General features: G+C 48.6%; 1 protein-coding gene across 2 annotated transcripts in view; it reads right to left on the bottom strand.

Annotated features, from left to right (window-relative positions):
- UNC5B (unc-5 netrin receptor B) overlaps nt 1-10,071 on the bottom strand; it is a 79,828-nt gene extending 69,757 nt beyond the window's left edge. For both annotated transcript variants that reach the window (XM_033130793.1, XM_033130794.1), the window contains exon 1: nt 9,525-10,071. In XM_033130793.1, coding sequence (XP_032986684.1) covers nt 9,525-9,603 — 79 coding nt within the window. In that variant the 5' untranslated portion in view covers nt 9,604-10,071. The remainder of the gene's footprint in view (nt 1-9,524) is intronic.
- Between the last annotated feature and the right edge of the window lie 11,411 nt (nt 10,072-21,482).

The following is a 21,482-nucleotide window of genomic DNA, read 5'->3' as shown; positions in this document are numbered from 1 at the left end:
CAAGGACAGAGTTCACCAGCCCACCCCATCTGCTTTCTCCACACCAAGGGGCCAAGGGCACTTGACTGGATTAATTCTTTGTGCTCCACTGGATTTAGTGCATAAATGCTCTCCTACCTAGGGGCTGACCGCTAAAGGCTTGACTCTGACTCCCATCATGCCTGCTACATAGTAAATGCTCAAGGAAGTAAGAAAGCAGGAGAGAATGAAGAGAGAGAGGAAGGCAAAGAGAAAGGGAGGCTGTAAGCAAAGCAGCGCGAATCTTCTAATTCTTCGGTTACTCGTCCGCAGTAGCAAGTCCAACGCAGTAGGGACTGAATCACAGCAACGTCTTGGGTGAGTAAGGTCTCACCGTGAGCTCCTCATTCATCCATTCTACAGTGTTTATCGAGCAACTTCTGTGTGCCAAACTGGGACGCAAAATCAGACGAATCAGACCCAGCATCCCTAGTCACCTAGTGTCACAGGGACTCTCCCATCACCCAGATGTTTCAACCCCATCCTGCTTCCACCCATGGACCTGCCTTCCCATCCATCCCCAGGGCCCTGGCATGGTGACAAGGACAAAAGGAGAGTGAAAGGCTGCCCCACAGGACATCCCCCAACCCACCCCATCACTGCTCACTCTGGCTCTGAGTCTGACTCTGCCCTGCTGTGTCAGAGAGTGAGCAAAGGTGGGATGGGGGAGGAGGCCACAAGCAACTTTCCTGAATTTCTGACTCAACTTCTTGTAAGCTCTACTTCTTCCATGGGTGCTCAGTCCTCAGGCTGGGCAGGCGGGCGCCTCTGATCACATTACACAGCTGCTTTCCTTCAGCTCTGTCTCCTGGCCAGTAATGCCTCCAGACACCCTTGGGGCCTCTGGGAATGGCAGGCTCCTACGTGATCTCGGCAGTAGACATTCCTACCAGACCTTGGGGATGCCTCCCGGTATCCTCCAGGCCCAGGTGGGCACAAGGGACCAGCAAAGGCAGCCTTCCTCTTCCTGCCCTTCTCCCTGGCTCTCCACTCAACCTGGAAGCTGCCACCTGGGATTCTGTCCCCTTGCTCTGCCACCCAGAGGTGTAGAGAGAGAGAGAGAAGAAGGGCCCAGCCCCACCCAGGGGTCAGCCAGATCGGGGGTAGGGGAGAGGCAGGAACAAGGAAAGCCCATGGAAATCAATGGACCTACTCTGTGCCAGGACGACATGTGCCATCTCATATCACACCACTGTCTGGAGAAGGCAGTGGGGTCACGCCCCCTAACAGATGGAGACACTACAGTTCAGAGAGGCTGAGCTTCCTGCCCAGACACTCAGTAAGAGTCAAATCCTTTCATTCCAAAGCCTTGACTCTTTCCTCTGTACCGATAAAGGACCCACGGCCGCAGAAGTCTTATTTTACCAGATGATCAGACACGAGTCAGTGACTGAATTTGGAATTTGTTTCCTGGGTGATGTGCAGGCACTTCTATCCCATACCTTCACACACACAGCCCCTACCACGAACGCCCTCTTTGTTTACGCAAACTTGCTCATCCTTAAAAGGCCAAATATCACCCTTCCCTCCTCCAGGAAGCCTTCCCTGACCAGCCACCCACAGGAGCCTTCTCTCAACAGCTTAAGCATTTCCTGTCGTGTTATCCAGTATTTGCCTCCAATGATGATGACGATGATGATGATGACAATAAAAGTTACCGAGCACTTAGAACACGCAAATGCATGATCTCATTCATCCACACAACAATCTGATAAGACTGGTGTTATTACTACTCCTGTTTTACAAATAAAGAAACTAACGTTCAGAGAGGGTAGGCAACTTGCTCTAGAACACACAGCTAGACGGTGGCACAGTCAAGATTTGAACCCAGTAGTCTGATTGCAGAGCCTGCCCTCTATACACCATGCAAATCCCTCCCAGCACTCACACATCTTGGCTAGTCCTCGGATGGGCTCCCCTCGGTTGCACCACCATACACATCTCTTGTCCTCCCAGCATCACACACCTGGCATACATCTTATGCTTCAAGAGGCAACATAAAGCCCATCAATCCAAGGGTCAGGCCTGAGTCCAGAGCCCAGCGCTTCATCAGATTGAAAGAATGTACTTGTGCACCACATTGGAGGGACGGGCTAGTGTTCTGATACCCCACGTAAGGACAGGATTGTTCATACCCCACCACCGAAGATCAGCCATCCTGGATGGTGAGGCCAGGTGAGGGCAGTCTGCCCCTTAAGCCTGGGTGAGGGTGGCGTGGGGAGGGGGAGCCAGGGCCTCTTCTGTCACATGGCTAGGCTGCCTGTCAGTGGGATCCTTCTCTGCCTCCTGGGCCCTATCTGGTGCCTGGGGCTCTTGGCCTCCAAGGCAAGAGATGCTTATGGAGCAGGAAAAAGGGACCGAGGTCCCCGAGTGTGATTTATGGCTTTAGAAAGAGAGAGACACCCAGGGCCGCGTAATGCTCACAAGGGCATTCCACTCAATATATTGACTTTCTGGAGGGGGCTCTGTAAACACAAGCGGTCTGGGCCTTGGCTACCTCTGTCTCTTGTTGGCTGCTGGGGCCTCTTCGGATGGAATCAGACAGAAAACCCCACAGCCCTTGAGGATCGCCCTTTCACCTTTCCCCCACCCCAAATTCACAGAAGGGGAGTCCAACCAGGACCCACAAAGAGAAAGGCACTTGCCGAAAGCCACGCGGCAGGAGAAAGGCAAGAACCAGAGTCTCCAAAGGCCCGGGTCAGGAGCTTCGGGGCCTCCAGGCTCTGCACCTCCCCGCTTTCTCCCCCACCCCGCTCCCCTGGAGGAACGTGTCTCAGGCGGTGCAGGGCTGTCTCTGGAGGAGGCTGTGTCCCAGGGCTCCCTGAGCACCCACTGTGCGCAGACACCACGCTAAGTGCTTGAGCGTACATTAGGTCATGTGATCCTCAAACAACCCGGTAAGGACAAGATTATCGTCGTCCTTTACAGACGAGGAAACTGAGGCACAGCACAGTTAGGTGAGCTGCCCAAGGCTACAGAGTTAGTAAGTGGCAATGCTGGGAGGCTAGGCTAACCAGTTGGCCGTGCCATGCACCCTCCTGACCTGCAGCAAGGCCCCTGGGAGGGCCGTCTGTGAAGAGGGGTATATACAGGCGCTGGGGGTCCTAGAGGTGGTGATGACAAATGAGCCTTCCGTCTCTGACTGGTTCGAGGGAGCTGCTAGGCCGCGGATTCCGTCCTTCCCTTCTTTCCCACTCTGCCTTCTCTGCTGGGTCATGGCAGAAGGCAGAGAAGTATACCTCCCCATACCCCCAGCATAATCCCCACCACCGCTTAAAACGCATTTTCGGGGTTCACTCCATCTTCAAGGGCCAGAGAGAGAGAATCACAGAATAAGAACTCTTTCCCGTTCCAGCCTGTGCCTCGGGTCCCAGCCATAGTCAGAAGTAGCTGAGAGGGGCAGATTCCCAAGGTGCACCCCTTCAGTGGAGCCCACGAGGCCCAGAGTGGAAACAGGGCCAGGGGTGGGCTCACCATGGGTTGTGGCCGAGCAGATGCTGATAGTGCCAGTTACCTGAGAATGGGCAAGTTCTGGGGTGCCCAGGGGCCCCAGAGAGCTAGTCCCCATCCCATCTTTTTTCTTCAGGACATGCTCTTAGGAAGGCTTGAAAAGGAGAAAGGCAAGGTCTGGCTCACATCACCCCCTCCAGGAAGCCCCAAGGCTTAGACCGTCACTCTCTCCTGTGCCCTTCCCTGCACTGCTCTTGCTGGGCACTCAAGACGCTCTGGATGTCGCCATGTTTGGAGTGGACATCAGCATCCCGCATGGACAGTGACCTCCTCGAGGGCTGGGGTTAGGGGTGTTCTGACCCAGGCCCCCGGTCCTAAGTGATGCAGCACCTACCTTCCTGGTGGGGTTCTCTAACAAGGACCACGTGGTACCACTTATAAGAGGGGTTTATAAACTATAACGCAATCTGCACATTGGGGGAGCTGTGGTTTCCTATCGGTCTTGCGGCTCCACAATGGCACATCTTACCCTAGTTCCGGATGGCAGCCCTTCGTATAGGCAGAAGCGGGAGAACAGGGGAGCCCTTTGTGACCAAGGAGGTGGGAAGGACAGTGGAGTCCAGGGCCCGTGTGCATGTCTGTGTCTCCTTTCATAGCTTCCACCGAGAGTCCCAGCCCAGCCGTGCCTGCCTCGGTTGGTCTCCATTAAGGATGCCACTCACTCAAGCTCTGCCTGCCTCTTCTCTAGCAAATTCTAGAGATCTCCCTCCACTCTGGAGGGCTAACGCACGAGGCCCTGCCACTGCTCTGGGTGAGCTGGAAGTCCACTGCAGCAGACTCCTGGACTCAGACCCCCGTCCCCAGGTGGGCCGTCCCCAAGCTCCTGGGCTGGCTTCAGGGCCTATCTATGGCCCACATATCCTCAGGCAGGCCTGTCCTATCTGCCCCCAAGAGGGAAAGATAGGCCGTTCCAACGCTAGAACCTGACATGGGGACCAAAATCTTTTCACAGCCCGCAGCCCAGGGCAAAATGAGGTCTCTTTAGTGCCAGAGGGCAAATGGCCTGGAAGAGGTATCCCCAACCACAGAAAACAATGGGTGGAGCTCCCCGTGACTCACCGTCTCCACACTACACATACATACCTATTTCTATTTATACAAACACACCACAGCCAAGCCCACGTACACACTGCACCTCCTCACACACTCAAACACACATACATAGCCACACACCTGAAAACAAAAGGCACAATCTTTTCATCACACATCCGTTCCTCCCACACACGTCACCTCTGCACCCCCGAACACCCCAACACATCACACTTACCCTCACCTCCAACTGCACACTCCCACCTCCTGAATACACATTCGCACCCTCCACACCCCCCCTCCTTCATACACTCTCACACCCACAGCCCACCTTCCTGCAGAAATGAGCTGTGCAGCAACGGAGAAGTTGTGAGCTGCTGGGGCAGCCTGTTCCGGGAGGTGAGAAGAAGGGGGACTCACAGTGCGCACTCCTTTGGTGGCATAAGAGTTCCCAGGGCTCCAGCAGACAGAGTTAGCAGGGCCAGGGAAGGGGGAGAAGGATGAGGGGTGCACAGGAGGAAGGGAAGGAGGAGCCGGCAGGGTAGCCGCAGTGAATGAACCCCATGAGCTGTAGACATGCTAATCAGGCCAGGTGGTGGGCAAGGGGAAATTTGGGAGTTGCCAGCAACTCAGTGCTTTTGGCGAGAAGGAAGAGGAAACAAAAGGGGGAGAGGGGTGGAGAGAGTGGGAAGGCTGCTGATTTATTTATGCCTGCACTTCAGCAAATGTTTTCCCTGCCATTAGCATCCCTGAAGCAGAGAATCTGAGAGAAAGGGGCGCCGCAGGGACCTGGGGCTTCACTTCGCTGGAGCTTGCCTGCCCTGCTGGGGCTCAGTGACTGGGGCATTGCTGGGCCGGAATTCAAATCCAGTGCACAGCCCAACAGCCAGCAGGGAGCCAGCCAGGCCAGCTCTGGGATACCAGGCCTTCTCCCCAAAAGCCCAGACAGGCTCACCTGACCAGGGCTCAGGGTCCGCAAAATGTGCCAGTCAAGGAGAAATTCCCAAGGCTCCCAGGGGCACCTGGCTGAGTGCAGGTCCCAAGGGGGCAGAAGGTAGTGCCCCAGCCCCAACTTCACAAGCAAATCAAATAGGATGGAGCCCACGGATTCCCTCCAGCCTCCAGAAACTGCCTTTTTTGGTATTATTGTAATTATGGTAGTTGAAATTTTCCTTAAAAACAAAACAAAACAAAAACCCCAAACAGAAAAGCACAGAGTGCTCTAGTTTGGTTTCCTTTTGCCTTCACAGCTTTAATGACTCCCTTTGTGGAAGCTGTTTAGGAAACTGGTGAGGTGGAGGTGGAGGCCAGGAGAAGGGCCAGCACCAGCTTTCCACTGCTGGCTCCCCCCCCCCCGCACCCCCCCCAAGGCCATCCTGTCTAGGCAGCCAGCGGTTTCTCTTCACTCCCCAGCCTCAGCCCCAACAGGCAAGTTCCAAGTCCCAACGTAAGCCTCCGCCTCTCTTCCCTTTCCCCCAGGCCATTGTGGGCTCCCCGGTGTCTCCTTGCCACCCTGACCCCAGCACTGAGGACCATATATTTAGCCAGCAGGTCCTGGAGGAGGTTCCAGTACAGGCCACTCAGCATCACCAAACTTGCTCTTTAAGCACTTGGAATGGAAGGGGTCAGTGGGGGGTGGGGGTGGGGGTTCGGGGGTGGCAGACCTCATTTTAATGCCTGACAGCTGGAAAGAAGGTCACAGTGCCATCGGTCCAGGAGAAACTCAACAACCAAGGGGGTTGGGGAGGTAGATGGGCCCAAGGGCTTGTGATTTATCTCACGTGGGGCAGGTTGGGGCAGTTGCTGAGAAGATAGGTTTGGGGGACCAGGGGTGGAGCTACGATTGGGCTCTTGCCTGGATTTAGGGCTTCACCTGTGACCTTTGGCCTTGCCCTGTTCCACTTCTCCTGGGTCCACACTCCCAACTCCCCTCTTGCCCCATCCTGTTACAAGTCCATCTAAGACAGCTACCAAACCAACCTTCTCTTTAGCTGCTTGCCTTAGCTGGTGCCTGGATTTCCGAATCTCAAGCCCAGGCCCCTGAAGGCCGGCCTGCAGCCCAGGTGGAATGAAGGAGCCAGAAGAACTAGACTGAGGTTTGTGAGGCCTGAGTTCTAATACCAGTTCTATCCCTGAGCCCCAGTGTAACTCTGGGCGAGTCAGGACCTGTCCCAAAGCTTCAGTAGTTAAATAAGTGGGTTGGAAAAAGGGGAATTGTTTTATCCTACAGAATTCCCAGTTTGGGGGTGGGGAGAGGAGGGTGGAGATTATATCCGAAATTCCTCCCTCCCTGCGGTGGTACTTTCACTTGAATGAGAAACCCATTAACACACTCTTGATTTTCCATTTGTTTAAGTGAGATGGGTGTTTGCTATGGTGTAAACGGAGCCAAAGACCAACACACACACACACACACACACACACACACACACACACACACACAGCAGAGACACTAGGAAAACTCCGATTTTAATTGCACTTTAAAAAGAGGTGTTGTCATGACACCTCAGTTCCTTCTCTACAATTCCAGTCAGAGGCTAAGGAAAGGCTCATTAAAAGCTCCAGGAAAGGCTGAGGGGTGGGGTGGGAGGAGACTCCCAGGGCCAATGTGGCTTTTGAAGTGGCCTCTTCTGTCAGTCACTTGCTGATCTCTCCTTCTAAGGGTCTGGGGTTTTATGGTTCCAGGTTTGATTTCTCCACCTTCAAACTTCATGCCTTAAAAAACATTCTCATATTCACTGGGGATGGGGGTGGGGGCAAGGAGAGAGGTGCCTGCCACCTAAGAGGAGGTTGCCTATCACCACGAAAGAGCCCCCCTCTGTGGGGATAGCCTTATCTGCCTCAGCTTGATCTTAGACTTACGGTGAGAGGTCGATGGTGCAACGAGGAGGAGTCCAATGTGGCCTGAGTCGACCTGGCTATTGGATAGGAGCCCTGCATACACGTCTGTTGGCAAACGAAGGCAAGCAAGATTGGAGGAAAGCCAACACTCTGGACTTGGTTTTCCTCATCAGTGAAATGGGACTCATGAGGGATCCACTGGGAAGACCCAAGGGATCTTTTGAAAGATGCTCCGTGCCTGTGGCATTAGGGTTGCAGAGGAGGAAGGGGCGCATTTTCCCTCCTGAAGGCAGGTTTCTAAGGGCCACACATTCTGGGCAAAGGGAAAGCTGCAGGCCAAGCCCACCAGTTGGCCCCTCTCCAGGCTGGTGGGCAGGCAGCTCCTGCTGGGCTAAGTAATGAGCACAATTCCAACACCAGTTCTGCTCACTAGTGAGAAATCAAAGCCCGGTATTAGAGGCCAGTTCTGGCTGGGCACTGTTCGTGCCCAAATCCATCAAAGCCCTGGGCCTGGGGTTTCTTCTGGGGAAGATGGGGGCTGGATGCTTTGTTAAGCAGGAAAGGCAGGCCACCCCCAGTCTCCCCAGCTGAGCTTCAGAGAACTCGAGGCAACCAGTCTTGTCTTTCTCTTGCTTCCCCGAACCCCCACCCCCAGTAACCTCAGTATTTATTCCTGCTCCCATTGTCCTGCTGCTAGGAAAACAGCTTCCCAAGACCCACCCCTGCCCATGTGCCATTTACAGAGACTTCACCCTACCCTTCAATCACCTCCCCTCAAACACCCTCAAACCAGAAACCAACACCCCAGCCCAGCACCTCCCACATCCAACTGCACTCTTTATAACAAGGCTGGTCATTCAGCAGCCTGCCCCCCAACCCCCATCATTACCTTCCAACTTCAAAACACTGCTTTAAATACCAGAGTCTGCCCAAATCATAATTAACTTGGATCAAATGATTGTGTGGTAACTTGACAACACAGGCTGGAAAAAAAAAAAAAGTGGAAGGATGTGCTAAAACTCACTCCTGGGCCGTGGGAATCATTAATTCCCGAGTGAGGAATCTTTGTCTATTGGATCTCGACATCGCAGCGGAAGGTGGAGCGGGGAGGGCTGCGTCATCTCGTCCACTTTCTGCACCAGTTTTCCTGCCCCTTTCTCAGCCTCAACTCAGAACTCCGTGCAGGATGCCCCCCCAGCCCCCACCCCTCCCCGGGAGCCGAGGGCCCCGCGGCCGGCCGACCTCCTTGGGTTCAGGAACCAGAGAGAGGTTGGTTCCCGGCTTCGGCCCGCTGAAGACGCAGCGCAGTCAGCGGCGCGGGGCCCAGCTACAGACGAGCGAGACGTGTACAAATCCACGGCGGGAGAGGAGGGGATACGGGGCTATATTTTAAGGCGGAGAAGCTGTACCGAGAAGGACGCACCTTGTCTGCTCCCGGGACGGGGAGAATGTCAGTGACCCGTTTATAAAAGGAAACTCAGCAGGATTATTACGTCCCTGCCCTCCCCACACACAACACCAACACCCAGAAAAAAATATCCTTCCAGACCTGTGGGTCCCATGATCTCAGGAAAAGCTGTACGTGCAGGATTCAGCCCTACCCCTCTCAATAGCCAAAGCCCTTCAAACCGGCCTCCTCGGCTGGCGGAGCCGACCCGTGCTTCCCGCGCTCCGCAGCTCTCTCTCCCTCCCTCTCGCCTGGGCTAGCCGGGACCCGGACTAGGAAGTTGCCCACCAACCGCAAGCGAGCGCACACCTGGCCGGTGCAGTGATAGTTTTTCTGAGGCGCAGCCGCCTGGCGCGCGGAGAGCCCGGGGTCCCCTGGAAGCGTGTCCTCCGGGAGGCGCCGACCCCGACTTCCACACCCGTTCCAAGGAAAAGAAGCGATCCCTTCCTTCCAAGTGCATCCTGGAGGCTTCCGGCTTACTTTGAACTCTCTGGTCTGCGCCCTCCGCGAGGTGACTGGGCCATCGCCCACTTTGGTGGGGCAGGGAAATCTACCTCCTAACTTGGGCGCCCTTGCCGCTTCCCCTGCGCGCACCGACGCGGCAACCGACCATCTCAACTTCGAACCAGAGTTGGTAGCAAGGGTCTGTCCCTTCGCCCCCTGCACAATCGCTTCTTACCTGCTAGGCTCAGCCTCGGGTCCCAGCAGAGCAGCAGCGCCAGCAACAGCGCACCCCGCGCTCCGCTCCGAGCCCACATGCTCCCGTGGCCCGGCTCGGGAGCTTCTCCCGCGGGGCTCTCTCCCTGGCCCCAGCCTCGCCGCCGCCGTCTCCGTCGCCGCCGCCGCCTCCACGCCGTCCTTCCCGGCGCCCGGCCGCGCCAGCCCGTGCCCTCCGTGGGGGCAGCGGCAGCCACACTGCACAGCGGGCCGCCGGGCGCTCGGAGCGCGATGGGTGCCGGGCGCCCGCTCTCGAGCCAGGCTCCGGCGCGCCCCTCTCTGCGCTCCCCAGGCTCCCGGGCTCCGGGCGCTCTCCGGGCTCCCGAGCCCTGGCTCCGAAGTTACGCGACAGAGGCTGAGTGTGCTCAGCGGTGCTCGCAGCCGCTCGCGCCGCGCTGTCCGAGCCCAGTGCGCTCCTCGCTACGCTCCGCCGCTGCCCGCGGCTCCCGCGCCCTCGCGGGTCCCCGCCGCCTTCCACAATGCCGAGCGCTGCTCCTGGCTCGCCTTAGTGAGTCGGTGAGCAGAGCCGCACCGCGCGCTTCGGGGCGGGGCCTGGGCAGGCGGGGGCGGAGCCTGCGGGGGGATTTGTGGTGGGGAACCGACGGCCACCTGGGCGCGGCCTCGGCAGGACTGGGGCCCTTGGAGGGGACCTCGCGAGACGCTGGGCCCGGAGTGTTGGAAAACCCGGCCGCTGGATTGTAGCTGGAAGAGGAGTCTGCTCAATTTTCTCTTCCAAAAACTAAGGAAATGTATCTTTGCGCTTTCCTTTGGCTCTGCTATTGCAGCTTTCTTTTGTGATTGAACTCGGGACTCGCACTTTTAGTTCCGTGGCGTGTATTAAGCTCTATGTCTTCCACAAGTGGCAGTCTTACCAAAAAGGCTCCCTAAATGAGAAAATCTCTACCATTCAAGTCCTGGTTAAACTGGGGCTTGCAGCTGTGTGAACCTGAGCACAGATTTGGATTATCCTGGTTGGCCCTACTTGTCTGTATGACTTTGGGCAGAACTGTTTACCAGACCCCTCTGAATCTCCGGCAGCAATCAGGTCCTAGAATGTTAACAGCCCAGACCCCGAGTGACAGTGGGGCAGCCATCTTTGGCTCAGTGTGAATTTGGGCTCTACCCCTTACCTACTGTGTGACCGTCAACAAATTAATCGTTTTGATGTTCCCTTCGGTTATTGTCTGTAAAATGGAGACTAATGATAATAGTTGTTTCACAAGGGGATGTAGAAATGAATGAAAAAAACATATATGGAAACTGCAGCACAAATGTCAGTGATCTGTCTTTCCAAGATCTCCCCTCCCAGCCAGTCTGATTCCTGGGGGAAAGTCCTGGCCACCCAAGGGTGGGCATGTGGGGCCAGGTGGAGTTTGGGGATGGGTGTCTTGAGATTGAAACCCAGAGACATCAGACAGGGTGGATCAACTGGCAGAGACCGTCTATGTACCCGGCACTAGGTTAAGAACTTTACGTGCATCACCTCCGTGAATCCTCACGACTCTCTGAGGTAAGTACCACTTGTATCCCTATTTTACAGATGAAGGAACTGAGGCACAAAGATGTTATTTGCTCAAGATCACACAACTTTGAGTGAGTGAGTGAAAGGGGCAGGAGAGATGGGATTGGAAGAAACCCTCTGAGCAGGGGAGCCTCCACTCCCACACCTCCTCTGGGGCTGGGTTGGGCGGTGAGAAGGGGCTGGCAGCTAGCAGGAATGCCTCTTCCATCTGGCCCTGATCTGTACACTACTTGGGTTTTTTTCTGGAGCTGGGATCTAGAATCACTCCTTAAATACAGATACAGTAGGCTGCTTCAGGAAGGGGTGAGGTCCAGCCAGGTCCAGGAGCCAGTAGGGAGTGAGCTGGAATAGGGCCAAGAGTTCCCAGGGTTGTGTCCTAGATTGGAGGAGAAAGGATTAGGGGCCAGACGTGTAGGTTGAAAGGGGACTTCATGGGGGCAGAGAAGCAACAAGGGTTTGCCCCAGCTGTTTCCCCAAAGGAGCGATAAAGACAGGACTTCCTAGTACCCCCACTGCTCCCCACCCCACTGCCCCACAGGGTTGGGGTCTGGAGCATTTGGGGGAGGGTTATGTAATCAGTCCAACTTCCCAGCCCTCTCCAGCTGGGCACCCAAGGTCAGGAGGGTGGATATGGGTGGAGTGGGACTCACTGGGGAAGAACTTTGGCTAACTGAGAAAGGTCCCCGTGGGCAAAGGTGGGTGGGTTATTTTTAGCCTGACCCAGGACAGCCAAGGCAAGGGCAGTGGATGAGAGAGTCAGTAGCTCATCATACCCAGCCAGCTCCACCCATCCACATAGCTACAAGCACCCATACACATACACCCCCTTAGACAGTTACAGGGCACACCTCACTGATACACACCTACAAAGGTATATGCAAGTAAATACAACAAAGACATACAGGTGCAAAATGACCCTCCCAGAAACATCAGTGTACAAACAGGTACCTAATTGCGAGACAACCACATACCTAAAACACAGGACTCAAAAAAAAGCACATACATATTCATATAACCAGCACCTAGGACGATGTCCTGCACGTAATAGGCGTACGTCAGTATTAGTTGAATGGATATATCAGTGAAGCTGGGGAGAAAGGAGTGACTGGTCAACGGCCTACAGCCCTACAAGGAGCCTCCCACCGCCCCTCCATTTCCTGGGTGACTGGAGGGGGGAGTGGGGGGGGGCGGGCCTGAGGCTGGAGGTGGTACAAGGCCGCTGCTTTGAAATCGGTTCCAGAGCCAGTTTGGACACTTAGTGGGGACTGCAAATGCTTCCATTAGCTCCCTCATTTCTCCCAAACCGTAAGCGTGTGTCGGAGATAGAGTTCTGGACTCCAGAGCTGATAGGTGACCGCACCTGGGGCTTCTCTTACCTGCTGGAAGAACCTGGGCTGGCTGCTGAGCCTTTCCAAGCACCAGTTTCCTCAGTCATAAAATGGGGACAATAACTAGCTCATTGGATTAAAAAGAAAATACAGACATCCCCTACTCTGGCTGACTACAAGCTACCTATTTTACAGTAATGAAGATTTAAAGGGCTACCCGCAGGCGCTGCCGGCCGCTATGGGTGGTGCCTCCCTCTGAGGCCCATATGCATGTGCTCACAGGTGCCACTAGGCGGCGCGCTGCAGCTCACACCTCCGCGGCGGCTTCAGCATCCACCCTGATCTGAGGTGGTGGGTCCAGAATCCCCCGGCTTCCACCTGGCGGCTGCCCGGGAGTGGATCTCGGTGCCCCCCCCGGACTGTCAGTGGGAGAGGGCTCTCAGACGACTGGGTTTGCAGTCTCTTGGGTGTGAAGATTTGGGGATAAGTTCATAATACCTCCTCTAACCTATCCAGTCCAGAAGGAACCGCAAACGCCTGGATCCTGGAGAGGGCGGCACGTAAGGTTGAAGTCCTTGACGCTCTACCACCTCTTTGTAATAATGTTTTTGTAGCTAATGTTGAGCGCTTTCTCTGTGCCCTGTACTGTCCTGATCCTTTATATGCTGACAACTTTATAAGTACTGTTATCACCCCATTTACCAGATGAGGGTATTGAGACACAGAGAGATAACTTGCCCAAGGTCACATATAGCTAGTAAATGGTGCAATGGCAAATCCAGAACACACAGAATCTCAAGCTTGTACTCTTATTTTTGAGACAAAATTCACATAACATAAAATTTACCATTTTAGCTATTTTAAAGCGTGCAAGTCCGTGTTATTTAGTCCATTCATGATGTGCAACCATCACCACTATCTAATTCGATATTTGATATCACCCCCAAAAAGGAACCTCATAACATTAAACAGTCATTTCGCCATTCTCCCTCCCCCAGTCCCTGGCAACCATGAATCTACTTTCAGTCTCTACGGATTTGACTATTCTGGGAATTTCATCTAAATGGAATTATACAGTATGTGACCTGAGTCATCAAGTTTGGAATCTTAACCTCTACTAAACACTGTGACAACCCTCTGCCTCCCGCCCCCAACCCCCATACACATCTTTTCTCTTCTCCCCCAGGGGAGGGCCTCTCTCTGGAGTTCAAGAGGTCTAAGCATTTAGTTACAAAAGCCTCGGGGTGATCTAGATCCAGGTTCAAATCGTGACTCTGTCTTGGACAATTCACTGTGTTGTCACCATCTCAACAATTTGTTGTCGTTGTTAATTTTTTTAAATAAACATTTTATTTGAGAACAGTTTTAGATTTACAGATACATTACAAATATCGTGCAGAAAGTTCCCATTTACCCCTCACCCAGTTTTCCCTATTATTAATATCTTACGCTAGTATGATGCATTTGTTACAATTACCAAACCAATGTTGGTATATTATTATGAACTGAAGTTCGTTCAGGTTTACTTAGTGTGAAGCCTAATGAGCTTTTTCTGTTTCGGGATCCCATCCAGGATACCACCTTACACATAGTGGTCAGGATTCCAAAGTCTTCTTTTGGCTGTGACAGTTTCTCAGACTTTCTTTGTTTTTAATGATCTTGACCGTTTTGCGTACTAGTGGTCAGGTATATTGTAGAACGTCCCTCAGTTGAGATGTGTCAGTCTTGAAGTTCTTAATAATTTTTTGACAAGGGACCCTGTTCAAAATAATTTTTCACTGAGTCCCACAGATTTTGTAGCCAGTCCTGCTTATGGTGTGGGGAGCACAGAAAAGGCAGGCAGAACCAGAGCTGTAGGACGTGCTGCAGGCTGGCTGGCATGCCTCAGTACTGCCTGGGGAGGGCCTTCTGTGCTCTGACGAGGGAGCTGGGAGCTAGACCCAGGGGCTAGAAGGAAGCCATAAACATGGAAGAGGATGCATTCCAGACACACAGAACAATGTGGGAAAGGCTTAGGGTCAGGATGTGGGTGGTGTGGCCAGTACCTGGTCCTTCCACTCAAACAGCATATCCACCAGGGGATACAATGGCAAAGAAGGCAGGAGGGGAAGTCTCTCCATGAGGGCAGGGGATGCTGCGCTAGAGATCGATTCTATAGGAAATGGAGAGTCATGGGTGCTGACTGAGCTGGAGAGAAGCCTCTTGGGAGCTGTGCTATGGGAGCATATTTCAGGCTGGGGCAGTTCAGAGCACAGCCGGGAAGCCGGGAATGAGAAGCTCGTCCTGGGGCAATGAGACCCAGGCCCAGGGCTGCAGGTGGTGGGACCTGGGGACTCTGGAGGGAGGAAGAAGTCTCTGGACTTCGAGCCTCATTGAGAGAGATGATTTGGGGGACGGTAGGGAGACGGGGAAGGGGAGTTGCAACGGAAGAAACAGTGAGAGGAGGAGGAGGGATGGTTTGGGGAGAAGGTGGATTTGGGTTTGGACACTGAGTTAGAAGTGCCTGTAGACTTCACTTCCAAGCACACAGCCGTGAATGCAGGACTGACTAGTGCTTACTGGAGTGGTCACTGTCTTAAAAAATAACGAGGCCAGCTAATGGATACTGAGCAATTACGGAAAGCCAGGCATTGTACCGAGGACTCTGCGTGAATTAGCTCCTCAACCTCCATCATAACCCATGAGGTGAATACTATGACCCGTATCTCCATTTGAAAAATGGGAAAACTATACCTCCGTTTCCTTCCTTAAGTAGAGATAGAGGTCAGGTTCAAATTCAGGCCATCTGGTTTCAGAGCCTCCATGTCTAACAAATGCAAGGACTGCCTCTTTAAATCCCCTGGGTGTGCTTCCTTTCTTTATCTTGACTCAGTTACCCATTGTTCATCTCCACTGTCCTTGGAGGTAGGTGTTAATCATAGACCCATTAAAATGGAAACTGAGGCTCGCAGAGAGATAGGGACAGCAGGTAAGTATTGACTCTAAGCTTTGAACCCACGTTCTTCTAACCCAAGTCAGACTACCAGCCACTTTCAGATCCTGCCCGGAGTCATGAGTGGGGAGTTAGGGGTAAGAAGAAGAGGAGACAGAACAGTCCAACAGGGTTTAAAGTAGCAAAGATAGACCTTCTAAACGTTCTCCTATTTTATTGTTTTAAACATTCCATTGAAATGTATTCAGGTAAACATCAAGTTGCTTTGTCTAATAAAAACATCAAGGCACTTCACATTTGTCTTTGAGCTATAATAACACAGCCTGTGGCATATAAAAAAGCCTCTGCCATTTCAAATATATCCAGTTTTAGAACTGCTCATGTTATGCTTCCAGTCATGTAACAATGGACTGTAATGAAATTAAACACAATATTTATACTACCCAAAGAGCAGGGGATAATGGAAACAGTTCACTCAATGAGATTCAGATTTGAATCAACTTTACTTACAAAATACTTGTCTTGATAATTATAATTCTGTAAAGCTTTCGTTTGGGCCAAAGTATAGTCACTTAAGTTAAAGCAGTTCCTTAAACCAAAAATGAGAGAGAATTCAGAATTCATTTGGATGAGAGAGAGAATTCCTATGTTTCTTGTTGTGGTTCTGGATTTTCAGTAGCAGGTAGGTTCTTTTGGTTGCATTGGCAACAACGATCTTAATTGGAGGAAGAGGCAGAGGAAAGAAACCCAATAGGAAAGTAGAGAGTGTGTGTTTTTGGGTGTACGAGTATGCACGTAGGGAAGAGAGTGAACAACTTTCTTTTGAATACTGACTCTTTGATGAAGGGCCAGATGGGGAGTGCTCCATATCAGATCTTCTGCTCTAGCTATCATCAGCAGTCAGTCAACTCCTGTGGTTCTGAATATTTAGATTTCTCTTCGTTCAGCTCTTTTGTTATAAATCGATTCCACCCGGAACTATAAAGTTGGACCCATTTAGCTTTTCATTGGTTGCTTGTGGATCTGCTGTTCCTGATGACTCTATCATTGCTGGCACCTTTTAAGCAGAACTGAGGCTATCAATATGAATGTGTATACAGAGGTATGTATTTTTTGTTAACAAGGCAAAACTTTTCGAGAATTTTACCTATTCTTTCAAGTTATTTAGTAAGTGGTATGGTGAGCAATTTTTTTTTTTTTAAATTGGGGACTATTGGGGAACAGTGTGTTTCTCCAGGGCCCATCAGCTCCAAGTCGTTGTCCTTCAATCTGGTTGTGGAGGGTGCAGCTCAGCTCTAAGTCCAGCCGCAGTTTTCAATCTTTAGTTGCAGGGGGCACAGCCCACCATCCCATGAGGGAATTGAACCGGCAACCCTGTTGTTCAGAGCTCGTGCTCTAACCAACTGAGCCATCCGGCCAGCTGGTGAGCAATTTTTAAACAAGTGAAAACTTCTGCTCCAAATCAAGGAAGCAATACAAAATTCCAATGATGGCTGCTCAGAACATCATTACCTAAGGACATGTGCAGAAGTCAGGACTTAGACTGATGTCGCCTGGTTGATGTTGCCCCTGGAACCAGGAGAGCCCAGTGGTGGAGAAGGCCAAGGTCAGGGAAAGGAAGGGTAAAGAACTAACACACCCATGTTCTTGCTTCCTCTTCTCTGCTCTTTTTAAAAATGTGATTGAGGTGTAATTTGCATATGGTAAATGTACAGATCTTAAGTTCTATGACGTTTGAGAAGTAAACATACCTAGTAACCATGATCCCAGTCAAGATATGAACATTTCCATCATCTCAGAAACTTCCCTCCTGCTTTTTTCCAGTCAGTTCTCATCCTGCAGAGGCAACGACTGTTCTGATTTCTAACACCATGTATTAGTTTTGCTTATTCCTAAATGCCACATACAAGGAATGAGATAATACGTCATCTTCCGTGACTGGCTTCTTTTGCTCAGCATAATGACTGAGATTCATTCCAGGTCGTTGTGTTGTTGTGGGAATAGAAGTTCATCCATTGTTATTACCGAATAGTGTTAATTATTTGAACAAACTATAATTTGTTTTTTTATTCTCTTATAATGGACACATGGATTGTTTCCCATTTTAGTCCAGCGTGAACAAAGCTGCCAGGAATATTCTTAAACAAATCTTTGTGTGTGTGTGTGTGTGTGTGTGTGTGTGTATACATATGTTTTTATTTTTTGGTAGTAAATACCTAGGAGTGAAATTGCTGGGTCATCAGGTGAGTATATGCTTAATTTTATAAAAAACTGCCAAAACTGTTTTCCAAAGTTATTGTAACATGTTATACTCCCACCAGTTGTTCCACATCCTCACTCACACCTGACATACACGTCCTTTGTCAGGCATGCGTTGCAAATATTTTCTCCCAGTCTACTCATATAGTTTGCTTTTTGGTTTTGTTAACAGTGTGTTTCAAAGAGCTAGTGTTTTAAAATTTAAATTGATAAAGATCGATTCTACATTTGTTTTCTTTTATGGTTACTGCATTTTGTGCCATAAAGATGTTTCCTATGTTTCCTTCCACAAGTTTTATAGTAATTAGGCTTTATGTTTAAGTCTATCCATCTTTATTTTCATTGGGGTATAAGTGACATTTAACATTATATTAGTTTCAGGTGTTCAACATAATGATTATATATTTGTATATGTTGCAAAATGATCACCGCTATAAATCTAGTTACCATCCATCCCCACACAAAGTTACAAGTTTTTCTTTGTGATGAGAACTTTTAAGATCTACTCTCTTCGCCACTTTCAAATATACATTTTTATTGACTATTCCACCCGGAACTATAAAGTTGGACCCATTTAGCTTTTCATTGGTTGCTTGTGGATCTGCTGTTCCTGATGACTCTATCATTGTTGGCACCTTTTAAGCAGAACTGAGGCTATCAGTATGAATGTGTATACAGAGTTACCATGCTGTATATTATGTCGCCATGACTGATTTATTTTGTGGCTGGAAGTTTGTACCTCTTGACTTCCTTAAGTCTATCCATTTCTCATTTTTAAAAATATTTTTATTTAAAAAAATAGCTAATACACAATATTATATTAGTTTCAGGGATACACTATAGTTATTCAACATTTATAGACCTAAAGAAGTGATTGCCATAAATCCAGCAACCATCTGATACCGGACCATGCTATCACAATATTAGTGACTATATTCCCCATGCTATACATTACAATTACATCCCCATGACTTATTTGTTTTATACCTGGAAATTTAAACCTTTTATTGCTCTTCCCTCTCGCCCTTTTTAAATTTATCAATTACAGTTGACATTCAATATTATTTTATGTTAATTTCAGGTGTACAGCATAGTAGTTAGACATTTATATACCGTGTTTTCCCAAAAATAAGACCTAGCTGGACCACCAGCTCTAATGCATCTTTTGGAGCAAAAATTAATATAAGACCCGGTCTTATTTTAATATAATATAAGACCAGGTATAACGTAATATAATATAACATAACATAACATAACATAATATAATATAATGTAATATAATAATATAATATAATACTGGGTCTTATATAATGTAAGACTGGGACTTATATTAATTTTTGCTCCAAAAGATGCATTAGAGCTGGTGTCCAGCTAGGTCTTATTTTCGGGGAAACACAGTAATTTAAGAAGTGATCCCCCTGACTAGTCTAGTACTCACCTAGCACCATACATAGTTATTACCATATTATTGACTATATTCCCTATGCTTTACTTTACATCCCCATGACTATTTTGTAACTTCCAATTTGTACTTTTTAATCCCTTCACATTTTTCACCTTGTCCACCAACCCCCACCCCTCTATCACCCCCAAAAATCTAGTATTCATCTGAAACCATTCATAGTTATTATAATATTATTGACTAGATCCCTTAGGCTATACCCTACATCCACATAACTACTTTCTAACAACCAATTTGTGCTTCTTAATCCCTTCCCCTTCTTTCACCCACCCCCCAACCCCCCTCCCATCTGGCAACCATCAAAATGTTTTCTGTATCTATGAGTCTGTTTCTGTTTTGTTTGTTAATTTTGTTCTTAGATTCCACATGTAAGTGAAATCACATTGCATCTGTCTTTCTCTCTCTGACATACTCCACTCAGCGCAATTCCCTCCAGGTCCATGCATACCACCACAGATGGCAAGAACCCATTCCCTTCCATGGCCAGGCAATATTCCCTTGTATATATGTACCACCTGTTCTTTATCCATTCTTCCATCAACAGACACCCAGGCTGCCTCCACATCTTGGCCATTGTAAACAATTCTGCAATGAACATATGGATGCATACGTCCCCTTGAAGTAGCGTTTTGGGTTTCTTCAGATAAATATCCTGAAGTGGGATTACTGGGTCCTTCACTGTCTCTTCTTATAGCCTTTGTCTTAAAGTCTATTTTATCTGGTATAAATATTGCTACGCCAGATTTTCTGTGTTTTTTTTTTCATTTCCATCTTTATGAAATATCTTTCTCCATCTTTTTACTTTTTGTCTGAGTATGTGTTTCTATATGAAGTGAGTCTCTTGTAGGCAGCATATATAAGGCTCTTGTTTTCTTATCCATTCAGCCTCCTATGTCTTTTGATTGAAGAATTTAATCCATTTACATTTAAAGTATTTGTTGATGGATATGTAACTATTTTGCCATTTTATTATTTATAATTTTATCCTTTTTTTTTCTATCTTAAAGGAGTCCCTCTAACATTCCTTGTAATACTGGTTTGGTGATGATGAACTCCATTAGCTTTTTCTTATCTGGGAAGCTCTTTATCTTCCCATATACAAATTATGTTGTATAATTTAGTTGTAATTTTAATGTGTTCATGGAAGGACACAGGCTCAGTGTTTATCTATTTTGCCATCTTGGATCTCTCCACAAACATTTACATTTGACAATTATAAACACAAGCCATTTCTAATTATTTTTTCATGTATGAGTATAGTGTGAGGTAGAAGTTGAAGTTCATTTTTTCCCACATGATTATCCAGTTATTCCAGCATCATCTCTTTGAAAAGACTATTCTTATCCCAATGTACCATCTTTATTATTATAGGTTTATAGTTAGTCTTTAAGTCCTCTAACCCTGTTCATCTTTTACAATATTATTTTGGCACTTCTAAATCATTAACATGTCCATTACCTTTAGAATCAGCTTAATTTCCACCTCCCCCCAAAACAAACAAACAAACAAACCTTTGGGATTTTGATATGATGGCATTGAATGTATCCATTTGGGAAGAATTGACATCTTAATATTGAGTTTTCCAATCCACTAACAGGCATATCTCTTGATATTCTTAATTTCTTTTGGCATTGTTTTATAGTGTTCAGTGTAGAGGCTTTGCACATTTTATTCAATTTATTCGTATATATCTCATGGGTTTTATGCTATAGAAATGTTTGTCATTTTCCAATTGTTTGTATGAAAATACAGTTGATTTTGTATATTGATCTTGCAACTTAATAAATTCATTTGTTAGTCTAATTGTTTTATTCTCAGTTCTTTTGCATTGTATATATACACAAACATATTGTCTGTAAATAAAAAACATTTCACTCATTCCTTTCTAATTGTTATGAATTATATTTGTTTCTCTTACCTTATTGTACTGGCTAAAATCTACAGTACAGTGTTGAACAGAAGTGGTGACATGAAGATTCTTCACTTGTTCTGGCTCTTCGGGAGAAAACATTCATATTTCACCATTAAGTATAATGTTAACTGTTGGATTTCATAACTATTTGCTATCATATTGAGGAAACTCCTTTCTCTTCTGTTCCTATTTTGCTGAAGTTTTGTTTTATTTTTTATTTTATTTTATTTTATTTTTTTCAGATATCATGAGTGGGAATTTTTAAATGCATTTTCTGTATCTATTGAGATGATCATATGTTTTTTTCATTCATTTTTCTGTTAATGTGGTTAATTATGTTGATTTATTTTCAGGTGTGAAACTAGCCTTACATTCTGGGATAAACCATACTTAGTCATGATATATTATCCTATTTATATATGTCTGGATTTGATTTGCTAAACTTTTAGTAAAAATATTTGCATCGATGTTGGTCTATAATTTTATTTTTTGTAATGTATTTGTG

The sequence above is a fragment of the Rhinolophus ferrumequinum genome, chromosome 16 (assembly GCF_004115265.2).
Source record: "Rhinolophus ferrumequinum isolate MPI-CBG mRhiFer1 chromosome 16, mRhiFer1_v1.p, whole genome shotgun sequence".
In the NCBI taxonomy this organism is placed as follows: domain Eukaryota; kingdom Metazoa; phylum Chordata; class Mammalia; order Chiroptera; family Rhinolophidae; genus Rhinolophus; species Rhinolophus ferrumequinum.
This window is presented reverse-complemented; position numbering and strand designations above follow the sequence as displayed.